We start from the raw sequence: 25,219 nt of genomic DNA, 5'->3' as shown, positions 1-25,219 counted from the left end.
TATTACATTAAAAAAAATTTTACATTATAGTGTAGAAGAAATAACTAGATAAATCTGATTAATTTGTTAAAGATTGTGTATTTAAATATAAAATATTTATAACTTTTTACAACATATAAAATGTGTAATCTTTTTTGCTCTAAGGCATCAAAATTTAAAGTTTAATTTATATTTTAACCTATATAATAAAATTGTTGCTATTAAAAGGTTTAAATTAATGTTTGTATTATATTGATTATAATCTTTAACATTACAGTTTATCTTAATACAATATAAGATAATATCAGATAATATCAAGTTTTTATAATTATGTGAACTTCGTTCAGTTACATTCACTATAACCAGTTCCCTTGTTTTTTTAAAGGAGAAGATAGTGATTCAGCAAAATCGGTTAGGTAATCTTAGTCAAGAGAATTTCGTTCTAAGAGTTTTAAGTGTTTTCGTTTTACGCGCGTTTAATTAAGTATCCTTTAGCTCCAATCAGTTTACATATATACAGAACTAACATCGCTTTCAGTTATTGCTAAACGATGATTGGACACATCGAACGTATGGATGTTTTAATTGGGAAAGCAACATGTCGCGATTTGCTTGATTAGATTAGGGAAGGTTTTCGTATACATATTTCTTTCACTTTTGGGTTATCCTTACTGTATTTTCAACAGTTTACAACAGTTCTTAAGTATATATTTCACATCATAATGTATCAATAATGAAGCAAATTTACTACAAACATATTGCAAAGGAACTTGACAGAAAAGTGTACATAACCCTCTGACAATGAAATGTCCCACTTCTGCAACTAAATACATCTTTTTTATCGAGAAAAAGACACTACAGAAACACGATTAAATAAATATTAACTGAGTGGTTTACTGTTTTGGTCAATATGGGATTATTATTTGCAAAGTTGTGGAGTCTCTTTGGCAATGAAGGTAAATTTATCATATGTAGTAACAATATTGTGTCACAATTATTGTATTGTTTTATGCGTGTCATCATATAAAATTAAAATTGCAATAAATTTATGCTTAATAATAAGTGAAAAATGATGATCAGTTATTAAAATCATATGAGCAAAAGTCGTGTTCCTTCTTTTTTTTACTTTGATGATATACAAAAATAATTCATAAAATTTAGCAATAATAAATTTACTCAGATAATATAAAACCTATATTAACTTCATGACTATATTCTCTATATTTATATGCTTAAAAAGGATATGGATATAATAGCTTTTTCTGATCACAAAAAATTTAATAATAGATACAATGATAAAAAATAGAAAGTTTGAAATAAATGAATTATAAACCTTGACATATGCTAGTGTGAATACAAATTATAGTTACAAGTGAAACTGTTCTTTGTGAGTTTGCTAATTACTCTTGTAATTAATATATTTTTGTTAAAATTGCTTTAAATTTTCATTGTCCTACTTTAAACATATGTTAACATATGTTTTCCATATATTTTTCTTTCACATTATAAGATGAATACTTAACACTTTTGAATACATAATTCAAATAACTATAATTTAAACTATTAAATTTTCTAATTATAATTCATCAAATTTTTATTTAAATGTAATCAAAATCTTTTTATTTTTCAGAACATAAAATAGTAATGGTAGGGTTAGATAATGCTGGTAAAACTACTATATTATACCAGTTCCTAATGAATGAAGTTGTTCATACATCACCAACTATTGGATCCAATGTTGAAGAAGTTGTTTGGAAAAATATTCATTTCATAATGTGGGATTTGGGTGGACAACAAAGCCTGAGAGCTGCATGGTCCACATATTATACTAATACTGAGTTTATTATTATGGTTATAGATAGTACAGATAGGGAAAGACTTGGTGTAATAAGAGAAGAATTGTACTCAATGTTAAATCATGAAGAATTAAGCAAAGCTAATGTCTTAGTTTATGCTAATAAACAAGACTTAAAAGGTAGCATGACAGCTGCTGAAATTTCTAGACAACTAGATTTAACTTCCATTAAAAAACATCAATGGCACATACAAAGCTGTTGTGCACTTACTGGAGAGGGGTAAAAAGAGATTCATTATTAGAGTTACAATCCTATTTATGAAACAAGGTTATTAATGACTTGTAATGTTTTAGGCTTTACCAAGGTCTTGAGTGGATTGTTGGACGTTTAAAAAAGACATGACGTACATTATGAGGATTGATTTTAAATATAATAAGATATCTAAACTGTAAAGTATATGTTCAATGTAAGTTACTGTGCCACTCTACGATTGTACAAATGATATAAGAATGAATGATCTTTTTCAAATGGTACATTAGCTTCATGCATAACTTAAAGTGTAACTGCATATATTGATTAACATTATTGCTGCAGACACTTAATATATCAAGTGGTGGACGGGTAAATTTTGTCTCATCTATTAATGTGATATAAGATATAATGGTAAATGATTATGATATAAAACTAAAATAATGTTTTAACTATTCTCTGTGTAAAATATATTCAAAACATTATGTTATAAGAAAATGGAAAAATTTAGAATATCCAGAGTCTTTTATAGAAAATATTGTTGCATTAAGAGAAGTATCTATAGTAAAAATTTTTTTATCTGTGTATAAGAAAATATATATATTATAAACACTTTACAACAGGACTGCCAAATTTAATGTATGGTCTATGAGCACATCCGATTATTTATAGCTATAAATGCTATATTAAAATTGCAGTCTGAAAACTATAAAATTTTATTTTTGATTCAATAACAAATGTAGTGAAAATATTGCATGCGTATTTGAAGGATAAAGAATTTAATCTTGATCCCGTCCACCTTTGTTTATATAACAATAAAGATAGATGAGGTATTTCTATTTGTTCTATTGAGTTAATGCACAGATAAAAATTATTTAACCTGTGCAGTTTTCAAAAATATACCTATGTACATAGTTTTTTATACTTCACATTAATAGTAAACACTTGTAAAAAGTCAACTTCAATTTAGCACCAATTAAACCACATATTTTTCAACGTTCTGTACAAGAATTTAAATATTTCTTAATACTTGATACTGCAAACATCTTCAAGAATTTCAAGGCAAATTATTTAACCAATCTAATCAAACATTTAGAAGCAGAAAACTGCTCTGTGATACGAGTATTCAACAGTGAGATGGTTGTTTATTGGGAATATTTAATTCCATTTGTATGCAAAATATTACAAAGATGTGTTTTATATACAAAACTCATTTGATTGTTAAAATATATCTATTGTATTCTTCAATATATGTATTATGAATTATTTTAAGTATTACTAATCTCTAACTATCCGATTAACAGCTGTCTCATTTATTTTATTTACTTCATGATTATAGTAATTAATTTTTGTATAGCTAAAAATACTCTAGTATTTGACAATTACTAAAATTTAGAACACACACGTTAGTAACATATGAGAAAGACGATTGTAGAAATTGTTAACATCATCGTATGAAAGACAAATGCCGTCTAAAACAAGAGTGAGATCATACATTTAACATTTCATAAGAATAAATAGCAGTTTTCTCATATTGAGAAAAGAAGCAATTAATTGTCTTAACTATGACATATTATTACAAATACACAATATTATAATATATACTGTCGTTAACAAAGCTTTCATTATATAGAAGTTTTGAAATACAGTACAACATATAGGTTGTTTAATTTCATTACTATATAACTTTCATTATATAAGTCATGTGAATCAGATATATGTGTCTGCATTTAAGCTTCTTATATGATTAGATATTAATCAAACAAAATTTCAAAAATTAACAAGTTTAAAAATGTTTGTTTTAAATTGGTTATTTTTAATTGATTAACATAGCAAGCATGAAATGTTTACGTATAAGATTGTTAATTAACATAAGGACTGAGATTAATGTAAAATAAATTTATCAAACTTTCTTTTATGAGATGTCAAAAAAGAACTACGTACTGTAATATACAATTTCCTATCCTGTTTATCCGATTTTATTAATTGAAATTACGGTATAATACAATGAGATTATAAAACAAATTATGTACATGCTATATTAATTCGAATAAATGAGCAGTAACTTTTTTACATTTCTGTTTTAAAATTCTTTTACATTATATATTTTACTATATTTTATTCCTTCCTTTCATATATGAATAATAATTAAAATGTATAATAAATAAACAGTGTAAATTGTTTAGAAAGTATCTGCAGGTGATAGAAATTACGAAATTCCGAAGAAACAATTTCTAATGGTCTAGTAATCGAACGATAAAAGCTTTGAAAATTTCTTCACCATTGCGAAAAAATTACTTATCGCTCTCCACTACTCTCACACTCACGGAAAACTTTCCCCTCCCATAGATAAAGATCCACGGAAAGGAGGTGATCGATACAAGATACAATGATTGGCAATATTATTATATATATTGGTAATATTAACAATTAATAAATCGATGGACGAGCCGAAAACGAACTTGCCGCGAATGGAGAAACCAGAAGTCAAAAAGATTCTAAATTCTCGGCTGATCAATTTATTTCTTGCGTCTCATCACGAGACTGATCCTTCGAGTGGCTTTTGTTAGTCGGTACACACGTGTAAATTTCACCACAGGATCAGACAGCAGTAAATGTTTAGTGATTTACTAACTGTACAATGAATTATGTCATTTTTATTTCTAAAATTGTTATTGCATAAGTTAATAAAAAGCAACACGTGTATTTACAATGAATTTTGTTTACCGTTAATGCACGCATTTTCTTAAAGAGCCTGACGATTAAATTGTATATAAGTTCGTTCTATGTTGCAAAAACGCTATTTAGAAAGCTTTAGTGAACATAATTTTTCACGAATAAGAATGGTTTTCTTTTATTTAGCTTTAACCAATTCCATAAGCTTGTCAGTGCTTATGGATTTGGGTCTTTCTATTGGAAGGCCGAGAGCACGAGACCAAACGAGAGATGCCAGAACACCAAGAGCACGTGATATTCCAAACAGGACAGTGTAATATTGCATCTCTGTCATTCCATAGCATTGTAAGAGAACTCCCGAATGAGCATCTACATTTGGCCATGGGTTTGCTACTTTACCAAGTTCCATAAGAATGGGGGGAACTACTTTATACAGTTGAGCAACGAGCTAGATATATACGAATATAGTCATTAGCAAGGAATAAACCACATAGAAACTTTATACAAATATTAAATGAGTTATTCGAGAATTTTACCTTGATTAGTTTGTCATCCGGCATGTGTTTCATTGCATATTCTCTTTGGCATATATACCTAGGATCAGTCTTTCTGAGTATGGCATGACCGTATCCAGGAATGACCTGACCGTTCTTCAGCGTCTTCCAAATAAAGCCTTTCAGCTCGTCATCAGTAGGACTATCTCCGATTTCAGCGCACGCCTTCTTTAGCCATAGCAATACTTCTTGACTTGCAAGGCCATGAAGAGGACCTGCCAAACCGCTCATTCCACAGCCGAATGCCGAATAGGGATCGGACAATGTCGAAGCCACCAAATGGGTCGTGTGCGCACATACATTTCCACCTTCATGATCAGCGTGAATCGTTAGGTATAATCGTAAAAGTTCAGCAAATTGTGGGTCGTCGTAACCGAGCATTTTTGCGAAATTGCCAGACCAGTCTCCGCCTGGGTCCACAGATGCCTCGAGTTTGCCATCCTTGTAAAGGTTTCTGTATATCATGGCACAGAGTACGGGTAATCTGGCAATCAGGTTCATTATATCTTCGTAAGTGGCGTCCCAATATTTGGATTTGTGTATACCTGCCTCGTATTCTTTTTTGAATATACTGTCTGTACTTAGAATAGTGAGCGCCGCAGAGAATTGATGCATGGGATGAACCGACTTGGGGAAGTTGTTCAGAGTTTTGACTATGTAATCAGGTAATGCGCATCTGGAGGCCCATTCTTTAGAGATTTCCTTCACTTGGGCTTCCGTAGGAACATCACCGGTAATCAGCAGCCAGAACAAACCTTCCGGAAGTGGTTCGTCTTTGATTTTCGGTAGAATCTTCCGGCATTCCAGAATCGATTTTCCTCGAAATTTAATACCTTCTTCAGGATCTAGAACCGATGGTTCCCATACAAGTCCTAACATCCCGCGCATACCACCATAAATCTAAAAAGTAACGAAAAGTTATCACGCGATATCAACATTAGGCGCAAAAAGATAGAAGAAAAAAGGGGAGATATGTTCAGTGACATTGACCTCTGACTATTGACTACAGGAGCCGCACTTTAAACTGATTTGAATGCTACTTTCATATCGTTCGTAATCTAATTTTGCATATAAGAATAGGAACATAAGCATAGAACGTAACATACGAAAAAAAGAAAGAAAAGAAGGAGAAAATATTTTATTTACATATTATTGCATAAGTTTTTTCCTTAGTCAGATCTCGTTAAATTAAACACAAAGAATTCTATTGCCTCCAGAAAATCATTGAGAAAGTGATACAAAGATTAGGATTGTTAGGCGGGTAGAATTATTCCGAGAACCTACAAATTTGTTTATATGTACAGTCCTTATCGTCCACCTATGAACATTACAAAAGTTAATACGTATTGTGTTTTCTACGTGCCTTAATCTATTAATATATCATTTTTGTCACGTAACGTTCCGTTCTGGCAATAACATTGCTGTTACGTTCGATAATCTATTCATCATCGGATGTTTAACAAGAAAAACGAATGATATAGTCGGAATTGCACAACAAACAAGAATTACCATGTTCACGGTAACGTCTCCAACTTTGGTGGTTCCGTACTTTTTACGGAAAGCCGCGACACGCTCTTGTTCTTTAGGAATTTTCTCAGCCAAAATCTTTTTAAGGTCGGTGAAGGCATTGCTCATTGATCTTATGAATAAGGACAAGACTATGTTCTGTAAAAACGAGAAAAAGGAATTAATTCACCGCTGTATTCTGAAATTTTTTAAATCTATTAATTTCGGTTACATACATTGCGAGGAAATCAAACGTTTAGCATTATTTTCAATTTATACAGAAACTAATTATTACGTAATAAGGGAAGAAACTATTTATATTTATATTTTCTGCCTTTGTGACGAGGACACACGATCTGAAGACGTAAATATTTATTGGTTTTATTGGATTTTCTTCGCTTGACTTGATGGATGTAGTCAAATCCTCGTTATGTACAGAACTTTAAAAATCGACTTTACCAATTTTATTGAACAATTCTGTACGATTGAAGAATTAGAGAATAGACGCGATGTACTAATTGTCGCGTGGATGTCGTGATCACGAACACTGATGTTTGCTATTAATAAAAAAATTTTTTTTCAGAACACGCATTCAATACCATTTTTATATTTCCTTCCTAAATCCATAAGTTTATAAAATAGAATAGTTTAAAACATTATAATTTTTTGTGATGTTAGAAAAATATTAAAATACTTTTCTGTATACATTTTCTTTTATATCGACCCGATATTATACAACTCTTCAATTAAAATAATATAAATTCTTAACCATTACGAATAATGTATAATTTCAAAACACAAAATGTGAACATTGCTTCGTGCTTAGAAAGAGTCAACGTTCATGAGAATTTCAATATATCATCCAAGACTCGCTCGAGGTCATAGGGTCTCGCGTTATAGTTTATTATCAATGCGTCGATCTTGCGAAAACGTGCCGGAAACTCAAAAATTAGAAGAATTATGACGGTTGATATCAAACAACATAATTATACATATTAGATCTCATAATCCACGAAGATAGACGGTAATATCTTTTCTGCCTGTTTAATGCATATTATTGTTCCCCCTTTTTGAGTTCTTATCAACACATTTTTATTTTCAGTAATACAGTTGATATTGATAAACCTTTTACGTTATAAAATTAATCATCTAGATTTTAGCGCGACAAAAAAGAAATTATTTCGGAATTGCATGCGACGGTTATGTCAATGATTATATTATTGGACATTTCTTTTTACAGATGTTTTTAAACTATTAGGTTTTTCATACTTTACTATAGTTGAGCATTCCTATCGAGCACGGGGAATTGTCTGCAGGTCAAAAAAATGGTCAAGATGAAACCACGATGGGAAGATAAAGCTGGTAACAATCTGTAGATTTTGACAATCGTTGCATAACTTGGACCGTTTGATTCCAAAAGCAGAATGAATAAAATCGTTTCTCGACTGTTTCTTGAGCAAACCTTCTCTGTGTATACGATATTGAATTTTTTTACATAATATACAGTTCATTCGTTGCAGTAATTTTTCATAGTCATTTATGTAGATCAAGTACATTAATATTCGTTAAGTGGTCCAATTTGTTTAGATAAATTCCTCTGAATTGGTCAATATTAATTCGCTTTAAACATTTGATAGAAACTTCATGTAGCGAAATACATGTATATATATATGCTTTAAAACTTTAATTTGATAGAGTTCAAGCGCAAATAGAAAAGCTCGTAACAGATTAAGGCGCGGACCTTGAAGCATCTTATTTTGGCGAGTACGATGAATTTAAAGGATGACTCTCATTCGATACATTATCAGTGTCGAAAATCATATTACATCGTTAGGCGGTTTGCAAACAACCCACGGTAACACCGCACGCTGTTATCATCTAAATTGTACTAAATCATGCGCGATAATTTTACAAAAATGCCGACGAAATGTACGGTGATTTGGTACTCATTGAGTATTGGTTTTGGAATATTTCTTTACGTGGTTCACAATAACGAATAATAGAATTATTGTAATAAGAGTAAGAACAGTAAGCTTTTTATATTTTTGTTTTAAAATTCTTATACTATGTATTGTATAATCTTAAACTATATAATCTACTATATTCTATTTGTTCTTTTGATATACGAATAACAATTAAAAATAAATAATTCAAAATGAAATAAAAATACAAGTCACAAAAAATAAATTGAAAATATTTACTTATCTTATATTTTTATATTTCAATTGTTTATCCTAAAGTGCCAAAAAAAGCCAGATATACTTTTGAAAGATTTGTTTATTTTCACGTTCTTTATAAATAAAGTATCGCACACACTCACTCATTCTTGTAACAGTGGGTTTACCACTAGTCATCATTTTTTAAAATTTAAGTTCACCGAAGTAGATCGATGTGATTGAGCCGAGTTTTTAATGTTGTTAAAGAATCTAAAATCAACAACTGGTGCGCAAACACTGCAACATTTTTTACATATTTTATTAGCTCTATTTATTTTGTATTTTACATAGTTTACTAAGAGCCATTATATTTTGCAGACTTCTGCTGGTAAAACGGTATTTAGTAATCACGTAATAATAGCCGTAAGGATAATTATTGTGATTCAATGTATATTCTAAAATTTCTGATATTTTTTTGGCAGTGTCTGTTCAATTTACAATATTTGAAAAACCTTCACTACGCATATTTAGCTTTGTAGTGAACGTTTTAATGATTTACTAACTGTATAATGAATTACGTCACTTTTATTTCTAAAATCGCCGCTCTATAAATTAAACAAAGTGGCAAATATATTTACAATGAATTGTGTTTATCGCTAATGGGCATATTACATCTTTTTAAAGGGTTTGGCAGTTAAACTATATTTAACGGATGAATCTTTTTCGTAGCTTATAGTATATCGCAAAAACTCTACCTCCTTTACACGAAATCTGCATTGTCAACAGAAAAAGGTGAATGAACACGTTATTAAAAGTTTTTGCGATACAGTAAACTGCGAAACCTATTTTTAATGTGTTTACATTCGAAGCACATATCGTTACGTGAGACGATACCTAATTTTACATCTTTTTGATAAGATTCAACAATTAAAACGACTTCCTTGAAGTCATTTAAAATGAATTCGTAATGAGCTCAAGAAGATTACACCTGTCTGTGTATTAATAACATTTTCACCATGATAGAAAGCAGTCAGTTCTTTACTTTTGAAATCATGATGGTGGTGTGTCACAAACTTAAAAGGTGACACCGATTTTTCATAAATAAAGTTGTTTAGGCTTTGACAGATTTCATGAGAAGATCAGTGCTTAGAGATTTGGGCCTTTCTATGGGAAGACCGAGAGCTCGATCCCAAACAAGGGACGCCAGAACACCAAGAGCACGCGATACTCCGAACAGGACGGTGTAATAATTCATCTCTTTCATTCCATAGTATTGCAGTAGAACTCCCGAATGAGCATCTACATTTGGCCATGGGTTCTTTACCTTGCCAGTTTCCAAAAGAATGGGTGGAACTACTTTGTATACTTGGGAAACAAGCTGAAAATATAAAAATATAATCATTAATAGACAACAAGCTAAAAGCTTAATACAAATCCTAAAGAAATTATTCATTCTGAAATTTTACCTTGAACAGTTTGTCATCCGGCAAGTGTTTCAATGCAAATTCTCTCTGGCATGTATATCTAGGATCAGTCTTTCTCAGTACGGCATGACCGTATCCAGGAACGACTTGACCGCTCTTCAACGTGTTCCAAATAAATTCCTTCAGCTTATCGTCACTGGGACTGTCTCCAACTTGAGCGCGCAACTTTTCTAGCCATACCAACACTTCTTGATTTGCAAGACCATGGAGAGGACCAGCCAAGCCGTTCATTCCAGCGGCAAATGACAAATACGGATCAGACAATGCCGAACCTACCAAGTGAGTTGTGTGTGCAGATACATTTCCACCTTCGTGATCAGAGTGGATCGTTAGGTATAAGCGCATAAGTTCGATGAATTGTGGATTGTCGTAACCGAGCATGTTCGCGAAATTCCAAGACCAATCTTTTCCCGCATCGACGGATCCCAAGCCTTTACCACCCTTGTAAATATTTCTGTAGATTGTGGCAGCCACTACGGGTAATTTAGCGATCAAATTCATCGAATCTTCGTAAACGGTTTCCCAATATTTGGTCTTGTGTACACCTCCCGTATACGCTTTCACGTATTCACTCTCGCTATTTAGAAGAGTAATAGCGGCGGAGAATTGAGTCATGGGGTGAAGCGATTTGGGGAAGTTGTTCAGAGCTTTGACTACGTGATCAGGTAATGCGCTTCGGGAGGCCCATTCTTGAGAGACTGCTTTCACTTGGGCATCCGTGGGAACGTCGCCAGTAATCAGAAGCCAGAACAAACCTTCTGGAAGCGGTTCCTCACCACCCTTAGCTTTTGGTAGAAGCTTCTGACATTCTGGAATCGACTTTCCTCGGAATCTAATACCTTCTTCAGGATCCAGGACCGACGGTTCCCATACAAGTCCTTTAATTCCACGCATACCACCATACATCTAAAAAGTAACGAAAAGTTATCACGCGATATCAACATCAGGCGAAAAAAGATAGGAGAAAAAAGAGGAGATGTGTTCATTGACATTGATGTCTGATGTAACGACCACAGGAGCCGCACTTTGGACTGGCCTAAATGTTACCTTCACATCTATCATGATTTGATTTTATAAATAAGAATAGAGCGAGAAACGTATAAAGTATCATAGAAAATAAAGGCAAAAGAGGCAAAAAGGAAAGATGTCTCATATTGTAGCATAATTTCTTGCTTGGTTGGATCTCATTAAACACAAAGAATTCGATCGCTACTAAAAAATCTCTAAGAACGCGATGTACAAGGAATAAAGTTCATCGAGTATTGATATAGAAATTGCGAGATTTTATTCTCCGATTATTAGGCAGCCAGAATTTTACCCGCAACCTAAAAGCCTGCCTATATATGTATATTGCGATCACATGATAAGCACGCGGCATACGCGCTGATTTCATGGTCTTTATCACCCACTCGCGAGACATTTATCAATGTCACAAAAAATAACTCGTAGTGTGTCTTTCATAGTGAGATTCCTTATCTTCCACGTGGCTTAATATGTTAATACGTAACGTTCATCGCGTGACGTTCCGCTCTTGCAATAATATTGCTGCGATGCATGATAATTTATTCATCGTCAGATATTTAGTACGTAAAACGTATATAAAACGCATGATAACTGGAAATTGCGCGAACAGACGCATACCATGTCTACGGTGACCTCTCCAACTTTGGTGGATCCATGCTGTTTACGAAAAGCCTTGACACGCTCCTGCTCCTTTGGAATTTTATCAGCCAGAACCTTTTTCAGATCGGTGGAGGCATCGCTCAATGATCTTAAGAATATGGTCGAAGTTATCTTCTGTAAAAAGCAAAAGAAGAAATTAATTCTGGATTATATTCTGAATTTTTTTTTGATCTCGCTTTAATTCTTATTATCTTTAATTCACATAAATATTAATTGTTACATAATAAGAACAGAAACTAGGACACGTGAAAATTAAATTATTACGATATTCTCTGCCTTTGTGGTGATAACAGTCCGAAGACAGGTAAATATTTTATTGGCATCGTAAAACAATTTTCCTCATTCAACCTGATGGATGTAATTAAATTTTCGTTATGGACAGAATGTTACGTATCGGCGCTACCAGTTGTAACGAATAATCGGCGACAATTGCCGGATTACGTAAAAAGAACGAATTGCGTGTAATGATATATTTGCTCGATCAAGAATACACGTGAAGAGCTAATTCCTGCGCGAATATCGTGATCATTTTAAATTGACGTCTATAATAATAAAAAAAGTGATAAAATATTAAAGCTAACGTCTGCTATTGATAAAGACAATTTTTTGTGAAATATAAATTCGGTATCATTCGTGAGAATTTCAATATATCGTTCAAGCCTCGCTCGAGGTCATGGGGCTCCATGTTAGAGTTCATTATCAATGCATAGACCTTGAAAAAAAGTACTGGAAGACGTTAAGTTAAAAGAATTATTACAGTTAACATTGCGTAGCATAATTGCATATCAGGTTTCATAATCTTAGGTTGAATTATTTTTTATAAACATTTCTCTTTCCAGTAATACAGTTAATACTATTATAATAAATACCTCCTACGCGATAATAAAACTGAAATGAACTATTCGCGTTCCGACATAACTGTTAGGCAGAAAGTTATTTCTGAAACACGCGTAAGTCGGTTACGTTGATGATTATATCATACGATTCGTCTCTCTGTTTCTTATACGTATTTTTAAATTATTAAATCTTTTATACTATTTTATCGTTAAGTATTTCCATAGCAAGTCATTGTCTACAGACTAGCGTAGAAATCTCTAGATAACGGTAAATACAGGCTAAAAGCTGGGGCAGAGAACATCGATTCGTGACCGCATTTTACGATGAGGAATTAGGTCGAGGTGAAATCACAACGGAAAAGTAAAATGGAACATCCGGTGAGAATTAGTGGATTTCGATATTCCTTGTTTAACTTCAATCGATTTCGATATCAAAAACAGAATGTATGAAAATCGTTTCTCATATTTTTTATCACGTGCAAACATCCTCTATGTTTATAATATTGAATTTTTTAAAAAGAACTCTTTAGAAATTGTGTTCGTAATTATTGGACCGACTTCATCGAATTAGAGTCTCTAGTTATACAATGATCCCGTTATGAAATACTTAAATGTAGATTATTGAAAAATTGTTAAATCAAAAATTCAGTCCATCATAGTGATAGGTGTTTTCTTTTGACTGGAGTCATCTACGAGTGTAGTAATATTGTATGATCACACTATACACCGGACGAGACCATCTTCGACGTACATACAATGAATGCTGAATATGAGTCGCCACTGACCTTGGCCTTTCTATTAAATTTGTCATGCATCTTATAAGATCATTGCACGCGATTCTCTACATACGCGTCGAAGGTATACAAATCTCGCAATTATATACGCGTGATTTAATGATTTATCATTAAACGAAAATAGTATCTCGAAAGTATTGTTTAATTATAACACGAAAGTTGATCCTGTTACATAATAATTCTATATCTGTTCTTATGAAAAAGAATTCGTTCTATAGCAAATGATTTGTGCCGGTGCTATATTTTAGAATTACGTTGTTCTTTTTTTGGCTAGCGTATTGTATTTATAAGTGCAAGGGTTCACCTAGACGTTATTAAATACGTACATGTATACGGAATGTTACATCTGGATACAGGCCAGGGTTCCAAGTGGTTTATGACTAAAAATAAGTAGTTTTACGTGTTCTATAATTTGACCTACACTACATAATGCACACGTGATAAGGAAATTGGATGCAAAGAATGTGTCCTTCGCAACACGAGGATATTCAATGTTAAAAAAATGATTACATACGTTTCACCGGGACGTGCGAAATTTAAGGTGTCGTACGAAATGTCACGATTTTATATACGAATTGATCTTTGGTTAATTTGAAGAATTATTTGATTGGAAACTTTGGATTGTAATTTTAAATTTTTGAATAATCGCTTCCATGATAATTGAGTGAATTAATTATCCGGTTTGTAGATAACCGTTCTATTATTCTAAGTGTTGGTTGCTATGAGTGAAAGTAATGTTAAAAATTAAAAATAAATACTCGACGTAGTAGTATTTTAATATAAAAAGTATTGATTATTCCATGTACATGGCCATAAGAGTGTTTGAATATACAGGATGGTTGGTAACTGGTGGTACAAGCGGAAAGGGGATGATTCTACGCGAAAAAAGAAGTCGAAAATATAGAATAAAAATTTTTTTTTTAATTTTTCCATCGAGACAACGATCTACAGTGAGATCCGTTATAACGAGACGTGGTAAAGTGCACGCGTACCGAGCGAAAATTCAAAGTCGATTTTCTCGAAAACAAAGCGTCAAACGAAAATATTTTCGACTTCTTTTTTCGCGTAGAATCACCCCCTTTCCGCTTGTACCACCAGTTACCAACCACCCTGTATAATTTTCTTAATTACTTTCGATGGCTTAGCTCCGTCGAACAAAATCAAATACCTGGATAATGTTGCTTATCGAACTGCAACATAAGGATAAAGCGAGTTTACAACTCAATCTGTGCGTTGTTCCGTTCACATTCCAAGAATGTATTGCTTCAACTGCAAGTAACAATATACTCGGTACGTAACATAAGACGGATATCAGGTGGTAACCACAACGATGTAACGAAATACTAATTGAATAGATTGAGACTGACTTTTATTTCCGTTATGCGTATCGCTGTGAATCAGGTTGATGATGATCAGTTGATCGAGTGGAAATATTAAAATTTCACTAGAAATGCTAATTCTATTTATCTATTTGTATTGATTGATTACTAGTAAAAGGAAAATAAATCACGTAAAGAAACATTATTTCGATTGAAATATATCGGAATACGATGTAAAATATAACTGTCGCTTTACTATCTTGGAAATATTTGTAATCTCTCAGTAACGAGTATACGATGAATTCTAGTTAGTTAATTGTATCTTTTCTCTTTAAGAATTGCGTTAAATGACTATAATTAAAATTGTCACTGCTGTAAGTCAAGAGAAGACTAACATGAGTTCAGAATCCGAATCAGAAACTTTCACCGTAAACTTTCACTGTATTTCCGATATAATCCTTGCAATTTATAAATCGATCCGAGAATAGCTTGAAATACATTTCATTTTTCATATATTTTTCTTTTTTTACGCGCGAGTAAAAATAAAGCGATGTAACTGATGTGATGAAACAAGAAGAAAGTAAGGAAAAAGGAGAAATATCAACTTACAGTAACATAGCGTCCACTTTTACAAAGTCCCAACTTTTTATGATAAGCGATAATTAGCTGCCTACGAACAAAGTTCAATACTTGATTCCTTGCTCGTGTAAAATATTACTCGAGATATCTCGTAATGAATAAATGGTATTACGTAGCGTTAGGTAGTTTACACGAGTTGGTGTACCAATTTCTACATAATTAATACTTAAGTAATATTCAATATTTATACATCTGGATTCCAATCTTACTTTTGTCAATGCTATCTTATTTTTATATTCTCTGCTTTATCTTATATAAATTTTGAATGACAAAAAATAAATATAGTCTACTCCGTTTCTTTCGTTGAATCGTTAGAATATTTATTAGTCTAACAACCACAATAACATTTAAACTTTCCAACAAAATATATCGCCTGATTGAATGTTTAGCCAGATCGGATAAATCGCATATAAAAACCTGGAAAGTTTTGATTAGCGTCGATACGAAAGATAAATATCTCTGAACTTGTGTATGTAAATCATGTATTATCTTGTATTATCATAATAGCACAGATGGCCTGTTACGTGTGTACATACATTATGCTATATGATCGTAACATATCGTGACTTTTCCTTCATCGCGTGCAAGTCACTTCGTTTTATCCTCAATACTATAGAAAACAAAAAATGTAGAGGACAATAGGAAACATATTCGTTGACCTTGAATTATCAGTTATACATATGTATACATATGTAAGTTATACGTTTAATGACGAATAAATATGTAAATACAACAATAGTAAGCATAATAATTTATCGTAATTCTTAATCAAGTAAAACCTTCCAAAATTACATGTAATCGAATTCTTAATTTTATACGACTAGCAAGATATATGAGACAAACTGGTATCACGTGAAGCTTTCCTATGATCGGCGCTTAAATGTTAATAAAATTGAAATTATCGAGCGATGATATGGAAATTTCAATACGATGCAATTAGAATCATTTGTGAAATGATTTATTTTTATTCGCTACTGGTATTGGTAAGGAGAGGACTTTAGTAATGCATAGGTCGATCGAAGAAATTGATTTCCAACCTGAAACTCGTTTACCACTCATCCGATTAGCTCTATCGTAAGTGCTAAAAGATATTCAACTCGTACAAGATAGTTGAAAGCATTATACTCTTATGATGATAAATCAAGTTTATTAATGATAAATACAGATATAACTTAAATTAATTCATAAGATGCTCTAACGCTAGCGTTTTTTTTCCTTATGTGAAGATACTGCCTGCATAGATATAGATAACGATAAAGGTAAAATGTAATACGTTGTTTCTTAATAGTGTTCTAATCTCAACTAAACATGAGGTTGATTTATGTGTTTAGGCGTCTAGTTAAATGTGCAACAAAGATTAGATCCTGGTAGTCAGCTATAATTAAATATCTTGGTAATATAAATCTACTACAACAGATTATCGGCCAACAGATTACAACGATACTTAACCAGATAACATTTGTAAAACAAAGTGTGATAATGTTTTCAAATTATATAAATATTCTACGTGTTATATGTTTGCGACCGATTTTAGCCCGCGATTCGCCGACATATAATATTAACGTACGTCTGAAAGAGTGAAAAGAACAACGAGATCGAGTGGTCAATTAAATTTTGGATCTGTGAATTGGTTATGTCACGATGAACAGAGATTATCATCCCACGTGTTCACAATATATGTATTCACAGATTTGACGTCACGCATCGCGCGCGATTCGCTTCACACCATGTGACCGACAATGACATTACTTGCACCAGTAATCATTTAAATTCTCTCTAGTTTTCAGTGATTTATGCGTGCTGACGCATGTGGTATTACGATGACTTCTTTCTAAAAGTCCATTCCTTAATACGTAAGCACGATTATGTGCCTGAATCTCGCCATCTCGCTATTATACAACTCGGGACATCTTGTTTAAATAATCAGCTACTAGAATAACGATAATAGTTGCATAAATTCATTAACTTGCCATTAATCGGCTATTATACCTGTCTATATATTACGATTCAGTTATAAAAATAGCAAAAAAAAAGCTAAAGAAGTTTGAATTTTAAGAAATACGAGGCCCTAGTGTCTTGGTAATGAACGGGCAATTTATGGTATAGCAAAAATTCACACGATGTCGCAACCAACGAACAACGATACATTCCTACAGTCCAGCCATTCTATGGTTTTATCGTTGAACTTTGGGTACAGGCGCGAATGTTATATGTGCCGGATTATTCGCGTGCATTAGGTCAATCGCATTACTCATTAATATGTTATCGCGATTACAATTTAGTTTCTTATTGATAAACTCGAATAAATTAGTCATTTTGTCGATATTTATTAATTCAATCAGTCAAAACGATCGAATCACGTGTCTTTAGACATTTCATTTATCGATATGAAATATAAATTTCGTTGGTGCAAGTCGAGGTTATCTTAATCTACTCGAGAGTCTGAATTTTCCGTGACCACAGTGACGTCATATAAAATGAATTTTCATTTCTACTCGTTTCATGGCCGATCTCTTCCATAATACGGAAATTGAAGTACGAAGAAAATATGCGAATGCACATTTCAGCGAAATGAAGATCTCTGACCTTATTTCCTCTCTCGATTGAAAGTAGGCTGACATCACCGTGTTCTTGGCGAGAACCAGTTCTCCTTTCTTTACTACACCGATCCTCATTATGAGCAAGTTTCTGCGTGCTCGCTAAGGAATTCTAAATTTTTCGACATACTTGAAACCGTTTTTGAGCAATACGGGTACGAAAGAGTTTTCGAAATTGGACGAAACAAATAAATTGTGAAATTAAATTAAACTGAATCGTAAAATCTAATCAAATCCTTGTGCGAGTCAAAAAAAACAAATATGTGTTACGACAACAATATCTTAACTACCGCTTATCAGAGTCGACGATAATCAAAATGAATCATTGTACAAGTAGTAATGGCAATCGCAAGATTAATTTTCTAAAAAACTCAATGACGACAAACTAAATAAATATCGATTAGCAGGCCAAAAACACATCGTCTGTTAGCTATAGAATATACAGGTTAACTTATTTCAGACTGTATACTTATATACAGGGTGGTTAGTAACTGGTGGTACAAGCGGAAAGGGGGTGATTCGATGCGAAAAAAGAAGTCGAAAATATAGAATAAAAATTTTTCGTTTGACGCTTTGTTTTCGAGAAAATTGACCTTGAATTTTAGCTCGGTACGCGTGCACTTTACCACGTCCCGTTATAACGGATCTCACTGTAGATCGTTGTCTCGATGGAAAAATTAAAAAAAAAAAAAATTTTTTTTTTAATTTTTATTCTACTTTTTCGACTTCTTTTTTCGCGTAGAATCACCCCCTTTCCGCTTGTACCAGCAGTTACCAACCACCCTGTATATTTATATACATACATAATTACCGATATCTAAATGAATTTATATTTATTTAAAGGAAAAACAAAAGAATTTGAGAAGGAGTAAATTTTATTGCACATCGAACCATGGCATCTGCTGGGTAAATTATTAAAAACACTTCAGAAGTAAACCATCGATGTTAATTATATGAATATTATATAGATTTCCTGTTAACTTTCTTTTTCTCTCTTTTGTGGTTTTTCCAAATGAACTATTTTTCGAATTTCTTTTAACATCAAGTGAAATTTTATAATTTGATCCATTTTTCAAAAGGTAAAAAACAATCCTATAAGCAGTTAAAATTGTCCGCCGAATACGATATATTTTATTAATTTCTTGTTCGTTCAATTCCATAAGCAGGAAAGTGAAATATCAGCGAAATTTGTTGTTGTGAACGGGTCATTTTTTTATCTTATCATAATCTGCATGAATAAGTATATGACAGGTATATGACGAATATGTTCGCAACATTCACAGTAATGAGCAAAACTGAACACCGCACTTTGAAATAAAATTAATTTTCTAAAATTCGATCAAATGACGATTTTTTTTTTTATATTAGAAGGATTAGTTTATCAGGTGACATATAAAAATATGATTTTGAGCAATTTGAAAGGAAATTTGAAAAAGAAAAAAAAATGAAATTCCGAAGGAAATAGTAAGGATCATCTTTCACAACTCTTTTATCTGAGCCTGTTATGAAAATTTAAACAATTCGTTTTATAGATTTGTCAGTTATACAGGGTGGTTGGTAACTGGTGGTACAAGTGGAAAGGGGGTGATTCTACGCGAAAAAAGAAGTCAAAAATATAGAATAAAAATTTTTTTCTTTTTTTTTTCTTTTTTAAATTTTTCCATCAAGACAACGATCTACAGTGAGATCCGTTATAACGAGACGCGATAAAGTGCACGCGTACCGAGCGAAAATTCAAAGACGATTTTCTCGAAAACAAAGCCTCAAACGAAAAATGTTTATTCTATATTTTCGACTTCTTTTTTCGCATAGAATCACCCCCTTTCCGCTTGTACCACCAGTTACCAACCACCCTGTATAGGTATATATTGAAAATTTCATCGGAATCGATTAACGTTGTTATGAATTATAAACAATTAAAAATGGCGAAAATCGCAGCTTTCACGATTTCTGTCCTAAAATCTGCAGATCCTTACATCACCTTGCAATGATAAAATTCTCAACATATGCAGGATGTCCCAGTTTTTTTCGGTCAAACATTGTCAGTATATTTTTACAAGTCAAGATAAGAAAAAAATGTGATATAAGCATATGTCACTCCAACCAGAAAAGAGTTATAACAAAAAAAAACTATATACGAAATTGTGCGTTATTATGGTACAAAATATGAATAGGTCAGGAATACTTACATCTAGCAGTTGTCAGGAGATATAATACTTCTACTACTTCTAACTTCAACGAGCAATAAACGGGAACTTCGAAGAATAAAAATCCAATTTTTTGTCACTGCTAATCTTGTATCGACAGTTGTCTTATATTGGCGAACATTTTGAAATGGAATTGTAGTTTAAGTTGTAGAGGTATTATGATATCTCTTGACTATTGCTAGATGTAAGTATTCTCGGTCTATTTATACTTTGTATCGTAGTAACGCATGTTCATTGCCGCTCATTTCGCATATCTTTCTTTTTTGTTAACTCTTTAACAATGCTCCCAATAACATATATTTATATGACAATTTTTTCCTTCTCTTGGCCCCTTGAATATACTGACAACGTTTGACCGAAAAAAATTGGAACACCCTGTATATTTCTGACTATGATCACAAATCTTCATAACGTGTTGTTTAAATCTAAAAAAAATTCTTAAAAAGCAACCTTTACTTTTTTTGGCCTGATTCCGGCCAAACAACGATTGTAATTTCTTCGAAACATTTTTACGCATCTAGTAAAGTAATCCTTTTAACTTCTCAAAAAAATTAAGTCAGTTGGTTGAATTTAAAAAAATTATTGTTTTAAAGAGTGTGTGTTGAATTTTGCTCATTATTATACATAGAAGAGCTCATACTGCTCATTATCATTAATTGCATAACTAAAAAACATTTGAAGGGCATTGCCAGATACAACACACCCGTAAACTACAATTATCTAATTGATTTCGCGCCATATAATCGTCAAATGGCGCCAAAATGACCGAGAAGGGGGTGTCATGCATGATCCAATTTTTATTAACCCTGAAATTCAATCGTCTTGTCGACAACTGTACGTTTAGCTTTAACTCTTACTTCTTAATATACTTTGTAGTACCTTTCCAATATAGAATATGCAATAAAGAATCTGTAATTTTTTTTAATTGAATTGTAAGAATTTGATACAGATTAGAAGAAGATATGACAAGTAAAATGAGTAAAACACAATGAAATCCAACTTTTTCCTGTAGCGGAAATTTTCATTGCGACCATATTGCCAATAAATTCTTCTATATATAAACTAAAGTTTTTGCTATATTAGGATATTGTCAAGTTATATTACTTAATGATAAGTGACAATAATAAACGATTTTATATTGTATAGGAGAGAGAAAAGGAAGAAATGGTTTTGAAGTAGTAGCACGTTACATGATCCGAAGGTCACGTTTATATATCTATAACATTAGGTAATCGGCGAGCCATCTACAAGTTGAGCGAAGAGTTTCTAAATGTGCCAAAAGTTACAGTAGATATACATACACTTTGTATGAAACTATTCATTCAGTCTTTCTATGACTCCAATAATCAAACTTATAATTTAATCAAATATTAATATATTTTCCTAAAAATCAGTTTCAATGTATCTAATTCCCTTCATAAAACTGAGGAAGAAGAATTAATAGAAATTAAAACCGGATGTGTGTACAATTTTGGATAGTAATATCGAAAAAGTTATATGATCAATTCGAAGTTTCATCGGTAAGCAAATATTTGTCAGGGACATCATGAAGGAAGATTACAAGGACAACACAGATTTTGACCTCGAATTCGTTCTAAAATTGTGATACCTTACGAAATTATAATGTCGTGCACTTCTCAATGGACATGTGTATCGACGTAAGAGATTCTCACATATTTTGTATTATATATCAAGTATTATCGCGATAAGTCGCTACAGCAAAAATAGACTGACAGCTTTCAAATTTTCACTAGATTAACCTTCTAATTTTCACATCAACGAACAAAGCAAATATATTATGTATCTTGCATTGTTTTTCCCTATCATATACGCGATCACGGGGAATTCTGTGTTTTCATCGATTAGGACAAAGAGGATATGTCAACTTGTATCAAAACTTCATTCATGCGAATTGTGAGTGTCCACTGCTGCTATACACATTTACATTTCAATTCGACAATTTCATTTATAAATGTTCGAAATGTAAAACAATAGTTAAAATATTTAGTTAATTCTACCTTTATGAGTATTAATTAAAAATCATCATAATTACGGCTCAATTAATATGTCCGGTCTCTAACTTACGATAAATAGTAATCAATAATTATGCATCGTTTAAAAATTTATTACGTAACATATCAGGCTATCAAGCTTGTCTAAATTAATGCCAAGTTCTGTCGGTCAGGTAAACCTTATATCACTCGATATGTAATTCAATGTACAGTTTTAAACAATTGATCAATATATATTCATTTTATGGTTTCCATAATATTTCATATCGCCACTAAATGCAACGATTCGATTAATAATAAGCTGCATCCATGTTAGAGATATTGCCCCAAAATAATGTGCATTGTTGGAGTTTTGTAAAGGTGTTCTGAGCACACGCTCAATACGTCGAACAGCTTCGAGAAAAACCTTTCACAGTTTATTTTATAGCACATTTTATCTATCGAATCAACAAACATGACCCAATATTTTGTCTAGATATCATTAACATAGATGATTTGCTATAAATTTGTAAATTTGTATACCGACAGTTTTGATCGTGTTTAGTTACTAGACTATTGGTCGATAGAACGCCTACTACATACTTGGTACCCAGAACCACATAGCCAAACCGAATAGCGTCTTAGCTCTAAACGGTGCAAGGTTCTAGCATTTCGAAAGAGATAAATAATAAAAAAAACATTTATTTTTATATGACTATCTATTAAAAATTATCAACTATTATTACAAAAAATAATGATGCACGTTAAACACCTGCTTGTCTTTCGAATTTCGCACCGGAACAACGTGAAGTGGTTTAGGAATCATTCAAATATCATATTGTGTACTAAGACCAATCAATTTTTGGTAAATTCATTTACCACGCACCTGAACTTCCAAGCAACGTTTTGGACTGAAATGGAAGAGTGCCATTGTTCTTTATATCCTGGCTTATGGATCCTTCCTCTTTCTTGTTACTGTCACACCAACTATCCAACTGACCACGCGGAGCTCTGGCGCCCAACTCAACTAACTGCTCTCTTCGTTCGTCACAAATATTTCTATCGCGCATGCGCAAAACAGTTAGTGTTTCCAAAGGATCATTTAATGTCTACATATAAATCTGCCATGTTATGTTCATGGAAAATATCAAAATTAACTTTATAACTATTCTTGATAAGTACTTTAAAAAAATTGAAAAGCGAAATGTAGAAGAGTACATTCATAGAGATTAAAATGTACAATAAATTTTAATAGAGATCCTATGTCATTCGTGTAATAAATTTAATATAATATTTCACTGTTGTTCCAGTATAGAGAGTTTCGAGAATTGGTAATTAATGAGAAATTTGGCGCGTAATATGAATACATTTAAACCGATATATTTGTTAAGATCATATGCAGACTCCCATATTTACTATTATTTATCTTAGTAATAGAATTATTTAGTTGTTTAAACTTCTTCCATTTTCAAGCAAAATTAGTGAAAGATATTAAGTTTATCACATATCTCCAATGATAATGATGGTCTACAATTCATAAATATATAAATAAATATAAATAAGCACATCTTACGTTATATGTTTTCTATTAGAGTGAACAATTACTTATTTAATGTGAAGAAATGGAATCCACAAGCAGTTTTACTTGCAATAATTTTTTTTATAATATTTGTAGCTATTTCTACTGCATAATTGTGTACTTCTTCGTCATTATCTTTTATACATTCCAAAGTATTTAAAATAATTTTAGGTATTTTGATATTACAAATTCTGGCCATTTTTTGGAGACATGTATAATTCAAAATTGGAAAAATACCTGGGATAATTGGAATATTAATTCCGATGTTTTTACAATCACTCACAAATTTAATAAAAATACTTGCTTCAAAGACAATTTGTGTGATAATAAAATTTGCACCAGCATCAACCTTTAAATAAAATTAATGTTAACATATTCGTTTTATATATATAAATAAATAATAAAGTGAAAGAAATTAATTACTTTTTCTTTCAAATAAATCAAATCCATTTCTTTAGACGATGATTCTGGATGCATTTCTGGATAACCAGCAATGCATATACAAAATATATTACCAAATTGATTCCTTATAAAACGTACTAAGTCAATTGCATGTGAAAATTCACTATTTGACTTTGTAGAATCTAAAATTGTTTTACAAAATCCAATTAATATGAAAACTTTCATCTCATAAATAGAGTCTTTTAAACATGAAACATTTTATAACAATTCTCAATTACCACCCCTTAACACAAAAATATTACGTATGCCATGTTCTAATGCTTCCTTTAATATAATTTTTACATCAGTGGAAGTTAAATCTTTAGCTATAAGATGAAGGAGCGTGTTATTTGGGAGTATATTAAATATATCTAAAGACAAATAATCTTTCATATCATTTTTATGCCATGTTAATGCATAAAAAAGTGGATGGTACTTATTCATTTCTGTAAAAAAGCTAGTAACAAAAATTTTTATTTATAGAAACATAGATAGATTAAGCATTATTAAATACATAACATACAAACCTTTGCAAAAGATCCTTACTTATTACAGGCATCATCTCGAAACTACAAAATATAGCATCTGTCTTGATTATATCTTGTAGCTTTTTTCTTAAATCAATCATTTCGCGTTTAGTATCTACAGACCGAAAATGATCTGCAATATTATCACATTCGTCATCAATACATGGATCGTGCACTTTATCTTTCGACACAAATTTTTTCATTTT

At 31.9% G+C, this 25,219-nt stretch overlaps 4 protein-coding genes across 6 annotated transcripts; 1 reads left to right on the top strand and 3 right to left on the bottom strand.

Moving 5' to 3' along the window:
- The first annotated feature begins 369 nt into the window (after positions 1 to 369).
- Positions 370 to 4,741, top strand: Arl5 (ADP-ribosylation factor-like 5). Of its 2 annotated transcripts, XR_013059337.1 has the most exons (4): positions 370 to 935; positions 1,610 to 2,054; positions 2,129 to 2,241; positions 4,374 to 4,741. XR_013059337.1 is itself a non-coding variant. In XM_033334633.2 (3 exons), exons 1-3 carry the CDS (start codon positions 890 to 892, stop codon positions 2,175 to 2,177), a joined length of 540 nt encoding a protein of 179 aa, XP_033190524.1. In that variant the 5' UTR covers positions 370 to 889; the 3' UTR covers positions 2,178 to 4,099. The 2 variants fall into 2 exon arrangements, 1 of the variants encoding a protein (XP_033190524.1); XM_033334633.2 differs by lacking the exon at positions 4,374 to 4,741 and having other exon boundaries at positions 2,129 to 4,099.
- On the bottom strand, positions 4,722 to 6,168 carry LOC117157006 (putative citrate synthase, mitochondrial). Its single transcript, XM_033334625.2, has 2 exons — positions 5,237 to 6,168; positions 4,722 to 5,148 (listed from the first exon to the last, which is right to left on the bottom strand). Exons 1-2 carry the CDS (start codon positions 6,140 to 6,142, stop codon positions 4,879 to 4,881), a joined length of 1,176 nt encoding a protein of 391 aa, XP_033190516.2. The 5' UTR covers positions 6,143 to 6,168; the 3' UTR covers positions 4,722 to 4,878.
- Positions 6,169 to 9,019: 2,851 nt separating this feature from the next.
- kdn (citrate synthase) lies at positions 9,020 to 23,493 on the bottom strand. Its single transcript, XM_033334594.2, has 4 exons — positions 23,353 to 23,493; positions 12,042 to 12,197; positions 10,383 to 11,306; positions 9,020 to 10,294 (listed from the first exon to the last, which is right to left on the bottom strand). Exons 1-4 carry the CDS (start codon positions 23,395 to 23,397, stop codon positions 10,028 to 10,030), a joined length of 1,392 nt encoding a protein of 463 aa, XP_033190485.1. The 5' UTR covers positions 23,398 to 23,493; the 3' UTR covers positions 9,020 to 10,027.
- LOC117156993 (methylenetetrahydrofolate reductase (NADPH)) lies at positions 23,353 to 25,216 on the bottom strand. 2 transcript variants are annotated; one of them, XM_076622095.1, is made up of 5 exons: positions 25,014 to 25,216; positions 24,726 to 24,943; positions 24,469 to 24,629; positions 24,040 to 24,394; positions 23,353 to 23,525 (listed from the first exon to the last, which is right to left on the bottom strand). In XM_076622095.1, exons 1-4 carry the CDS (start codon positions 25,214 to 25,216, stop codon positions 24,068 to 24,070), a joined length of 909 nt encoding a protein of 302 aa, XP_076478210.1. In that variant the 3' UTR covers positions 23,353 to 23,525; positions 24,040 to 24,067. The 2 variants fall into 2 exon arrangements, with proteins under 2 accessions (XP_076478210.1, XP_033190486.2); XM_033334595.2 differs by having other exon boundaries at positions 23,353 to 23,993; positions 24,072 to 24,394.
- Between the last annotated feature and the right edge of the window lie 3 nt (positions 25,217 to 25,219).

This window comes from Bombus vancouverensis, chromosome 10 (genome assembly GCF_051014615.1).
Source record: "Bombus vancouverensis nearcticus chromosome 10, iyBomVanc1_principal, whole genome shotgun sequence".
Lineage (NCBI taxonomy): Eukaryota > Metazoa > Arthropoda > Insecta > Hymenoptera > Apidae > Bombus > Bombus vancouverensis.
The sequence above is the reverse complement of the archived record's forward strand: the minus strand, read 5'-3'. Positions and strand labels throughout refer to the sequence as shown.